General features: G+C 52.4%; 1 protein-coding gene across 1 annotated transcript; it reads left to right on the top strand.

Moving 5' to 3' along the window:
* The first annotated feature begins 1105 nt into the window (after positions 1 to 1105).
* On the top strand, positions 1106 to 10201 carry btbd17a (BTB (POZ) domain containing 17a). The gene is made up of 3 exons (XM_064324384.1): positions 1106 to 1280; positions 5266 to 5551; positions 9114 to 10201. Exons 1-3 carry the CDS (start codon positions 1187 to 1189, stop codon positions 10153 to 10155), a joined length of 1422 nt encoding a protein of 473 aa, XP_064180454.1. The 5' UTR covers positions 1106 to 1186; the 3' UTR covers positions 10156 to 10201.

Genomic DNA, 10201 nt, shown 5'->3' with positions numbered 1-10201 from the left:
TCTGCCCTCTAGTGGTGAACAATGTGCACAGCGGGGTAACTGAGTAACGTTACAGACCAAGAGTTGGAGAGAGTAAGTGAGAGGAGGAGAGAGTGATAGAGACAGAAAGAGAGGGAGAGAGTGAGTGAGAGGAGGAGCAGGAAGAGAGAGAGAGAGAGGAAGAGAGAGTGATAAAGGCAGAGAGGGAGAGAGAGAGAAAGAGAGAGAGGGGGAGAGAGAGTGTGAGGGAGAGAAAGAAAGAAAGAGAGAGACAGAGTGGGAGAGAGACAGGTGCATATAAAGGAGAGTAAATAAATGGCGTGTCCTGGACGAAGAGGCCGTGCTGCCAGGGTATGTGTAGGGATCCTGCTCAGCATCATCTGGATAAAAACCTACCCAGCGCTGGGAGGTAAGAACCCTGTGTGTGTGTGTGTGAGAGAGTGTGCGTGTGTGTGTGTGTGTGTGAGAGAGAGTGTGCGTGTGTGTGTGTGTGTGTGAGAGAGAGAGTGTGCGTGTGTGTGTGTGTGTGTGAGAGAGAGAGAGAGTGTGCGTGTGTATGTGTGTGTGTGTGAGAGAGAGAGAGTGTATCAGAGTGTGCGTGTGTGTGTGTGTGTGTGTGTGTGAGAGAGAGAGTGTGCGTGTGTATGTGTGTGTGTGTGAGAGAGAGAGAGTGTATCAGAGTGTGTGTGTGTGTGAGAGAGAGTGTGCGTGTGTGTGTGTGTGTGTGAGAGAGAGAGTGTGCGTGTGTATGTGTGTGTGTGTGAGAGAGAGAGAGAGTGTATCAGAGTGTGTGTGTGTGTGTGAGAGAGAGAGAGAGAGAGAGAGAGTGTATCAGAGTGTATGTGTGTGTGTGAGAGAGAGAGAGAGTGTATCAGAGTGTGTGTGTGTGTGTGTGTGAGAGAGAGAGTGTGAGTGTGTATGTGTGTGTGTGTGAGAGAGAGAGAGAGTGTATCAGAGTGTGTGTGTGTGTGTGTGTGTGTGAGAGAGAGTGTGCGTGTGTGTGTGTGTGTGAGAGAGAGAGTGTGCGTGTGTATGTGTGTGTGTGTGAGAGAGAGAGAGAGTGTATCAGAGTGTGTGTGTGTGTGTGTGAGAGAGAGGGAGAGAGAGAGAAAGAGAGAGAGGGGGAGAGAGAGTGTGAGGGAGAGAAAGAAAGAAAGAGAGAGACAGAGTGGGAGAGAGACAGGTGCATATAAAGGAGAGTAAATAAATGGCGTGTCCTGGACGAAGAGGCCGTGCTGCCAGGGTATGTGTAGGGATCCTGCTCAGCATCATCTGGATAAAAACCTACCCAGCGCTGGGAGGTAAGAACCCTGTGTGTGTGTGTGTGAGAGAGAGTGTGCGTGTGTGTGTGTGTGAGAGAGAGTGTGCGTGTGTGTGTGTGTGTGTGAGAGAGAGAGTGTGCGTGTGTGTGTGTGTGTGTGTGAGAGAGTGTGCGTGTGTGTGTGCGTGTGTGAGAGAGAGAGTGTGTGTGTGTATGTGTGTGTGTGTGAGAGAGAGAGTGTGCGTGTGTGTGTGTGTGTGTGTGAGAGAGAGAGTGTGCGTGTGTATGTGTGTGTGTGTGAGAGAGAGAGAGAGTGTATCAGAGTGTGTGTGTGTGTGTGTGTGTGTGTGTGTGTGTGTGTGTGAGAGAGAGTGTGCGTGTGTGTGTGTGTGTGTGTGTGAGAGAGAGAGTGTGCGTGTGTATGTGTGTGTGTGTGAGAGAGAGAGAGAGTGTATCAGAGTGTGTGTGTGTGTGTGTGAGAGAGAGAGAGAGAGAGAGAGAGAGAGAGAGAGAGAGAGAGATGCACTTCCTCCTAGACTGTGAAAAATATTCTGAAATAAGGAAAACATTTCAACAAATTTTCAAAAATTATAAAATCATTTCCTTCCCTGACAAACACAGAAAAGATAAAAATAGTTCTGGGAGAAGGGTCAACAGCCCCTCTCGCAGCAGAATATGTTTCAGCCTGTCACAACCTGAGGGACAGTGAGAAACTACCCAGGTAAAAGGTATGTGTTGCCTGTTCAACTTGTACATATAATTAGTTAATGAAATTCTAGTATAAATAGTTTATTGCTTTTTTCTCTCTCTTCTCCCTCTATTTGGAATTTCTGTATTTGTGTGTGTTTTTTTTTTTAATGTAATGCTTTGGCAATATTTACTGTATGTATTTCATGCCAATAAAACAAATTGAATTGAAATTGAATTGAATTGAGAGAGAGAGAGAGAAAAAGAGTGAATGTGTGAGTGTGAGAGAGAGTGTGTGTGAGTGTGTGTGTGTGAGAGAGAGAGTTTGTGTGTGTATATTAGGTGTATGTGTGCCAGAGAGTGTGTGTGTGTGAGTGTGTATTGGTGTATGTGAGTCAGAGTGTGTGAGTGTGTGTGTGAGGGTGTGTATGAGTGTGTTTTAGGTATATGTGAATCAGAGTGTGTGAGTGTGTATGAGTGTGTATTAGGTGTATGTAAGCCAGAGTGTGTGTGTGTGTGTGTGAGAGTGTATTAGGTGTATGTAAGTCTGAGTGTGTGAGTGTGTACTAGGTGTATGTAAGTCAGAGTGTGTAAGTGTGTGAGCGTGTACTAGGTGTATGTAAGTCAGAGTGTGAGAGTGTGTGTGAGTGTGTACTAGGTGTATGTAAGTCAGAGTGTGTGAGTGTGTGTGAGTGTGTATTAGTGAGTGTGGGAATGAATGCCTTCCTTTTAGTCTTTTAAATGTAGTCTTTTTCCCTCTGCCTCTCTCTCTTTATTTTCTCCCTCTCCATCTCTCTCTCTCTGTCTGTTCCACTCTTTTTCTTTCTCTCACTCTGTTTGTCTCTTTCCCTCTCCTCTCTTCATTAAACCAAGAGGCTCTGATGTGAATGTATATTTTGATGTATGTTCTTTTAAAAGCTGCATTGGATATTTACTCAGCCATAGAGGTCATCTGCAGGCGGTGCAAATTCTAATTAGTCTCTGGAGATTTTGCCCAATAAATCAATAGATGCAGCCATAACATCTGCTGTGGGTTTGACCTTGCCAGAGGTGCTCACCCCATTACCTCCCCTAATATTTGCACAAAACTACCATCTTTCTTTCTTTCATAAAGACTTTTAATACCTCTCAAAATGCACGTTGTTTTTTTTGTTTTTCATTTGGTAGGTGTATACTTAAAATGAATTAAATGCTGGCTAAAATCCTTTTTGACGAGCCTGTTGCCGTTCTGCCGCACTGAGGAACATAGTCCTCCCAAACTAGACACAACGCTCACATTTGCTGATCGATGCAGACACACACAGAGCTACAGCTCTATTGTGCACCTACTGACCCCAGCCCAGCGCCCAGGGTTTACTCACAGCACCGCCTGACACGAGGGTTTAAACCGTGAACACAGGAGAAATGATTCAGTGAATAAAATGAAAAATAAATAACCGTGATTATTTTATAAGATATATCCCCAACAATTACGGGTTATTGAGATCTATTTCTCAATGAGGTTAGTTAAAATGATATGTCCTTAACAATGAGTTAAACTGATCTATCTGTAGGGGTGGGAGGGACAGAAGATGGAGAGGATAGCAGCATAGAATCAACAGAAAGGCCATCAGGAACAGGAGAAAAAACGGGAACGGCTGAATGAGCGGAGGGTGGACGTCACAGAGTGGAATGTGGATGTGATGGAGTGGAGTGTGGATGCTGACTCTGTTGTGGGTGATGGAGTGGAGTGTGGATGTGATAGAGTGGAGGGTGGAGGCTGACTGTTGTGGGTGATAGAATGGAGGGTGGATGCTGACTCTGTTGCGGGTGACGGAGTGGAGGGTGGAGGCTGACTCTGTTGTGGGTGACGGAGTGGAGGGTGGAGGCTGACTCTGTTGTGGGTGATAGAGTGGAGGGTGGAGGCTGACTCTGTTGTGGGTGATGGAGTGGAGGGTGGAGGCTGACTCTGTTGTGGGTGACGGAGTGGAGGGTGGATGCTGACTCTGTTGCGGGTGACGGAGTGGAGGGTGGAGGCTGACTCTGTTGTGGGTGATAGAGTGGAGGGTGGAGGCTGACTCTGTTGTGGGTGACGGAGTGGAGGATGGATGGTGACTCTGTTGTGGGTGACGGAGTGGAGGGTGGAGGCTGACTCTGTTGTGGGTGACGGAGTGGAGGGTGGAGGCTGACTCTGTTGCGGGTGATGGAGTGGAGGGTGGAGGCTGACTCTGTTGTGGGTGATAGAGTGGAGGGTGGAGGCTGACTCTGTTGTGGGTGACGGAGTGGAGGATGGATGCTGACTCTGTTGTGGGTGATGGAGTGGAGGGTGGATGTGACGGAGTGGAGGGTGGAGGCTGACTCTGTTGTGGGTGACGGAGTGGAGGGTGAATGTGACGGAGTGGAGGGTGGATGCTGACTCTGTTGGGGTGATGGAGTGGAGGGTGGAGGCTGACTGTTGTGGGTGATGGAGTGGAGGGTGGAGGCTGACTCTGTTGTGGGTGATGGAGTGGAGGGTGGAGGCTGACTCTGTTGTGGCTAACGGAGTGGAGGGTGGAGGCTGAGTCTGTGGGTGTGAGTGAGGTGATGAGGAGTGGAGGGTGGAGGCTGACTCTGTTGGGGTGATGGAGTGGAGGGTGGAGGCTGATCTGTTGCGGGTGAGGAGGGAGGGTGGATGCTGACTTGTTGGTGAGGGGTGGAGGGTGGAGGCTGATCTGTTGTGGGTGACGGAGTGGAGGGTGGATGCTGACTTGTGGGTGATGGAGTGGAGGGTGGAGCTGACTCTGTTGCGGGTGATGGAGTGGAGGGTGGATGCTGACTCTGTTGTGGGTGATGGAGTGGAGGGTGGATGCTGACTCTGTTGTGGGTGATGGAGTGGAGGGTGGAGGTTGACTCTGTTGCGTGTGACAGAGTGGAGGGTGGAGGCTGACTCTGTTGTGGGTGATGGAGTGGAGGGTGGAGGCTGACTCTGTTGCGTGTAACAGAGTGGAGGGTGGATGCTGACTCTAAGAGGGATGGGTCTGGGGAGCTGTCGGTAAAATTCACCTCCCACAGCATGATGGGTGGTTTTAGACAGGTATCAGTGCAGGAGTCTGATTGATTGATTATTTGAAAAACTGCAGCTTGATTGATCAGTAAATCGACAGACTGTTTGACTGATTAATTGGTTGATTGCTTGATTGAGTGATTGCTTGATTGTCTGATTTATTGAGTTTCTGTGTGGTTGTTTTATTGGTGAACAGGGGAAATCACCATTTAATGTACACGTGTGCGTGTGTGTGCACGTGTGTGTGTGTGTGCGTGCGTGTGTGCGTTTGTGTGTGCGCGTGTGTTTGTGTGTGTGTGTGTGTGTGTGTCTGCAGCTCAGTTGAAGGCAGAGGGGGCGCTGGAGAGCAGCAGTACCGTGATCATCCACTCGGTGGCGCTGGTGCAGCGCATGGCAGCTCTGCTGGAGCAGGGAAACAGCAGCGACGTGGTGCTGCAGGTTCAGACCGGCGGCTCGGACCAGGTGAAGCTGTTCCAGGCCCACGCCCTCATACTCTCCCTGCACAGCAACGTGTTCCAGCAGCTTCTGCAGAGCCTGAACTCCAGCACACTGATCCTGCTGGAGCCCCCGGACTGCACAGCAGTGTTCCACACCTTCATCAGGTCTCTGAGAGAAAGAGAGAGCAGGGGGGAGGGAGAGAGAGAGGGGGGAGGGACAGAGAGAGAGAGGGGGGAGGAAGAGAGAGAGCAGGGGGGAGGGACAGAGAGAGAGAGAGACTGGGGGGAGGGAGAGAGAGAGAGCAGGGATTAGAAAGAAAGTCAGGCACACCTCCCTACAGAGCCCCACCCTGGGAGAGCCACACCCCATTTACAGAGCCCCACCCCTCTGAGCTTTGTCATGGTGGAAGGGCTTTTAAGATTTTCTGATTCCTAGAGCTATGTCATCTGGGGCTTGTATGTCCGCCAGTAGGCTCTCCCAAGGTGAACAGGTCTGGGGTGAGGACCCAGATTTACTAATGGTAAACAAAAATAGAGCAAAGTTTACCCTGCTAACTAACTCTAGGCACATGGAATATTACCTCTCTTGCAGGAAAGGACCCAGAGCTGGTGTGTGGGGTTGAGAGGTACCAGATATAGTTGGGCTCCCCTCTACGCTCAGTGTGGGCTCTGGACTCAACCCCCTTGTTAAAGGGCGGTCTGTCTCCTGCTCAGCCGTAGTTCAGGGTGAGCCGCGCTGGGTGGGAGTGGGGATACCCACGAGCCCCTGGCTGGCGGTCGCTCAGCTGGAGTTCACCGCAGTGCAGGAGAGGGTCGCCTCAATGTCACGACCCCACCGACTGAATCCATTGTCCAACTGGGAGACTTCAATTCTCACATTAGACATGACTGGGAAACTCGGTGTGATTACATTACATTACATTACAGGCATTTGGCAGACGCTCTTATCCAGAGCGACGTACAACAAAGTGTATAACCATAACCAGGAATAAGTATGACGAAACCCCTAGAGAGAAGTACCGGTCCAAGTGCAGGGAACAACCGCATAGTTCAACTTGGACTCTGATGGTTAAACTGATTAACACTAACAACGAGAACGGCAACAATGCAGTCTATGGAAAAAATACAAGTAGTAGTTAAGAAAGTTAATGCACCTAAGTCACCTACGAAACAGCTGCCTAGTTACAACCCTAAGCTTACAGTCATTTACAGGGGGGTAGGGAGGGATGGGGAGAGGTGCAGCCTGAAGAGGCAGTCGTCGTTTGAAATGGGTCAGTGTCTCAGCTGTTCTGACCTCCACAGGGAGGTCATTCTACCATTGTGGGGCCAGAACAGACAGGAGACGTGTTCTGGAAGTGCAGGTGCAAAGAGGGGGAGGTGCCAGGCGTCCTGAGGTAGCAGAACGGAGGGATCTGGTTGGCATGTAGGGTTTGAATATCTTGTGGAGGTATGCTGGGGCTGATCCCTTGACTGCCTGGTATGCTAGGACCAATGTTTTAAATTTGATGCGAGCTATAACAGGCAGCCAGTGGAGGGTAGTGAGCAGGGGAGTGACGTGGGAGTGTCTGGGGAGGTTGAAGACCAGACGAGCCGCAGCATTCTGAATGAGTTGCAGGGGTCTGGTGGCAGATGCCGGTAGTCCAGCCAGAAGAGAGTTGCAGTAGTCCAGGCGGGATAGAACCATTGCTTGGACCAGGAGCTGGGTTGAGTAGGTCGTGAGAAAGGGGCGGATTCTGCGGATGTTATACAGGAAAAATCTGCATGCCCGGCTTACTGCTGCAATGTTCTTGGAGAGGGACAGCTTGTTGTCCATCACCACTCCGAGATTCTTGGCACAGGGTGATGATATCACTAAGGTGTCCCCTAGGGAAATGGAAAAGTCGAGGAGGGGAGAGGATAGAGCAGGAATAAAGATTAGCTCCGTCTTTCCCGGGTTGAGCTTCAGGTGGTGATTGTCCATCCAGCTCTGTATGTCCCTCAAGCAAGCGGAGATGCAGGCAGGGACCTGTGTGTCCGATGGGGAGAAGGAGAGAAAGAGTTGCGTGTCGTCGGCATAGGAGTGATCCTGATTGGGAGGAACGTCCTCTCTGATCTGAACCCGGGTGGTGTTATGTTATTGGACTTCTGTGCTGGTCATAGTTCGTCCATTGCAAACACCATGTTGGAATACAAGGATGTTCATAAGTGTACATGATACCCGAACACCTTGGGCTAAAGGTCAATGGTTGAATTGGTGAAGAGAGGAGTGGAGCTGTCAACTGATCACCATCTGGTGGTGAGTTGGATCAGATGCCGGGGGAAGCTGCCAAACAGACCAGGTAAACCCAAACGTGTAGTGAGGGTCTGCTGGGAACACCTGGCAGAAGACTCAGTCTGGAATGATTTCAACACTCACCTCTGAGAGAGCTTATCCGGTTTCCCGGAGGAGGTTGGGGACATGGAGTCTGAATGGACCCTGTTCAAAACCTCTACTGTGGAAGCTGTTGCTAGAGGTTGTGGTCAAAAGCTGGTCGGTGCATGTCCTGGTGGCAACCCAAGGACCCGCTGGTGGACTCCAGCGGTGAGGGAGGCTGGCAAGCTGTAGAAAGAGGTATTTCGGTCCTGGTTGGCACTGGGAACCTCAGCAGTCAGGTACCGGCAGGCGAGAAAGGGCGAAGCTGCAGCACTGGCAGAGGCAAAACCCGGAGTATGGGAGGAGTTGGGAGAGGCTTTGGAGAAGGATTTTGGGTGGCCCCAAAGTGGTTCTGAAAAAACACCTCAGGAGGGGAATGCGGGGCACTGTCTAGGCTGTTCTTAGCAGGGATGGTGAAACTCCAACCTCAACTGGGGGTAGAAGGAACACTTTGACTCCTGAACTCCTGAATCAGACAGACATGCCCTCCTTTCAGGAGGCTGAACTGGAACAATCTGGGGGATGAGTGCTCATCTCTGTGGCAGATGTCACTGGGGTGAATGGAAAGCTCCTCAGTGGCAGAGCATCAGGGATGGCTGAGATTTGCCCAGAAATGTTGAAGGCGCTGGATGTTTTTAGCATGTCGTGGCTGACACAAATCCTCAATGTTGTGTCGGGCATTGTTTCGGATGGTGGTGATGAAGAAGGAGCTGAGCCGAAAGGCAAAGCTCTCAATTTACCTGTCGATCTTTGTCCCTACTCTCATCTATGGTCACGAGCTATGGGTAGTGACCGAAAGAGTGAGATTGCAAATTCTAGCGGCTGAAATGGGGTTCCTTCATAGGGTGGCAGGGCTTACTCTCCTAGATAGGGTGAGGAGCTCAGTTGTCTGGGAGGACCTCAAAGTAGAGCCGCTGCTCCTCTGCGTTCAGAGGAGCCAGTTGAGATGGTTTGGGCAGCTCCTGGGAGGTGTTCCTGGCATGGCCATCTGGGGGGAGACCCAGAGGCAGACCTCGGACACACTGGAGAGATTATATCCACTGGCTGGCCTGGGATGCATGGACTCCTCTGAAAGCCACACCTCCTCACAGAATCACACCCTTCTGAGAGCTGCACCTCCTTATAGAGCTTTGATTGGCTGTTGTGTCTGCGCAGGCACCTGTACTGTGATGATTCTGATTGGCTGTTGTGTCTGCGCAGGTAGCTGTACTGTGATGATTCTGATTGGCTGTTGTGTCTGCGCAGGCACCTGTACTGTGATGATTCTGATTGGCTGTTGTGTCTGCGCAGGTAGCTGTACTGTGATGATTCTGATTGGCTGTTGTGTCTGCGCAGGTACCTGTATTGCGGCGAGCTGGCACTGCGGTTGGAGCAGGCGGTTCCCCTGCACAAGCTGGCCAGTCGCTACGGCGTGCAGATGCTGCAGGAGGGCCTGAGCCTGTACATGCGGGAGCACCTGGCCGGCGACCCGCCCGGGGGCCACGCGGTGGGCTGGTACCGCTACGCGGTGCAGACGGGCGACGCGGTGCTGCGGGACGCCTGCCTGCAGTACCTGTGCTGGAACCTGTCGGTGGCGCTGCGGAGCGAGGAGTGGCGCTCGGTCGGCCCGGAGCTGCTGATGACGCTGCTGCAGCGCTCGGACCTGGTGCTGCACAGCGAGCTGGAGCTGCTCGAGGCCCTGGAGGCCTGGATCCAGCGCAACCGGCCCGACGGCCCGACTGTGGAGAACGCGCTGCAAGCCGTGCGCTACGCCATGATCTCGCCGTCTCAGCTGCTCCGGCTGCAGAGCCAGTCCCCCGTCCTGCAGCGCTACCTCCACTCCGTGCGCGACCTGCTCTACATGTCCTACCAGTTCCACTCCGCCCCGCCCCTGCAGCTCGCCAAGTACATCCCCCTCAACTGCAGCCTCTTCACCCCCCGGAACTACCTGTCTGCCGCCTGGGGGGCAGCCTGGGTCATCGACAGCCCCGCCCGGGACGACCGCAGCACCAGCTTCCAGACGCAGCTGGGCCCGAGCGGGCAGGACAGCGGAAAGCACGTCACCTGGAATGCGCTCTTCTCCCCCCGCTGGGAGCCGCTGGACCGGCCGGGCAGGGCCGAGGGAGGGGGCAGGGCGGGGAGACCCCGCATCATCATCATGCCGGCCTCCTCCAGCGCAGATTTGGCGGGCGTCAGCTTCCAGAAGACGGTGATGGTTTTGGCGCGGCAGCAGGGCAGGGTGGTGGTGCGGCACATCTACAGCTTCTACCAGAGCAGCGAGGAAACGGGCGACTTCCTGTCCGATGCTGACCTGCAGCGCCGCAGCTCCGAGTACCTGATCGACAGCGCTCTGCACCTGCAGATCATCATCAAGCCCCTCTACCACACCCTGGCATAGCCCCACCCCCTTCACCTGCAGATCATCATCAAGCCCCTCTACCACA

This window comes from Anguilla rostrata, chromosome 2 (genome assembly GCF_018555375.3).
Source record: "Anguilla rostrata isolate EN2019 chromosome 2, ASM1855537v3, whole genome shotgun sequence".
Classification (NCBI taxonomy): Eukaryota; Metazoa; Chordata; class Actinopteri; order Anguilliformes; family Anguillidae; genus Anguilla; species Anguilla rostrata.
Note: the sequence above shows the minus strand (reverse complement) of the source record. Positions and strands in the feature narration are given on the sequence as shown.

What these genes read in the sequence shown, in the direction of transcription:
- btbd17a (XM_064324384.1), top strand. Translation starts at nt 1,187, where the DNA reads ATGGCGTGTCCTGGACGAAGAGGCCGTGCTGCCAGGGTATGTGTAGGG. An exon ending in AACCTACCCAGCGCTGGGAG is followed by an intron (nt 1,281 to 5,265) that starts GTAAGAACCCTG and finishes GTGTGTCTGCAG; the next exon opens with CTCAGTTGAAGGCAGAGGGG. An exon ending in GTGTTCCACACCTTCATCAG is followed by an intron (nt 5,552 to 9,113) that starts GTCTCTGAGAGA and finishes GTGTCTGCGCAG; the next exon opens with GTACCTGTATTGCGGCGAGC.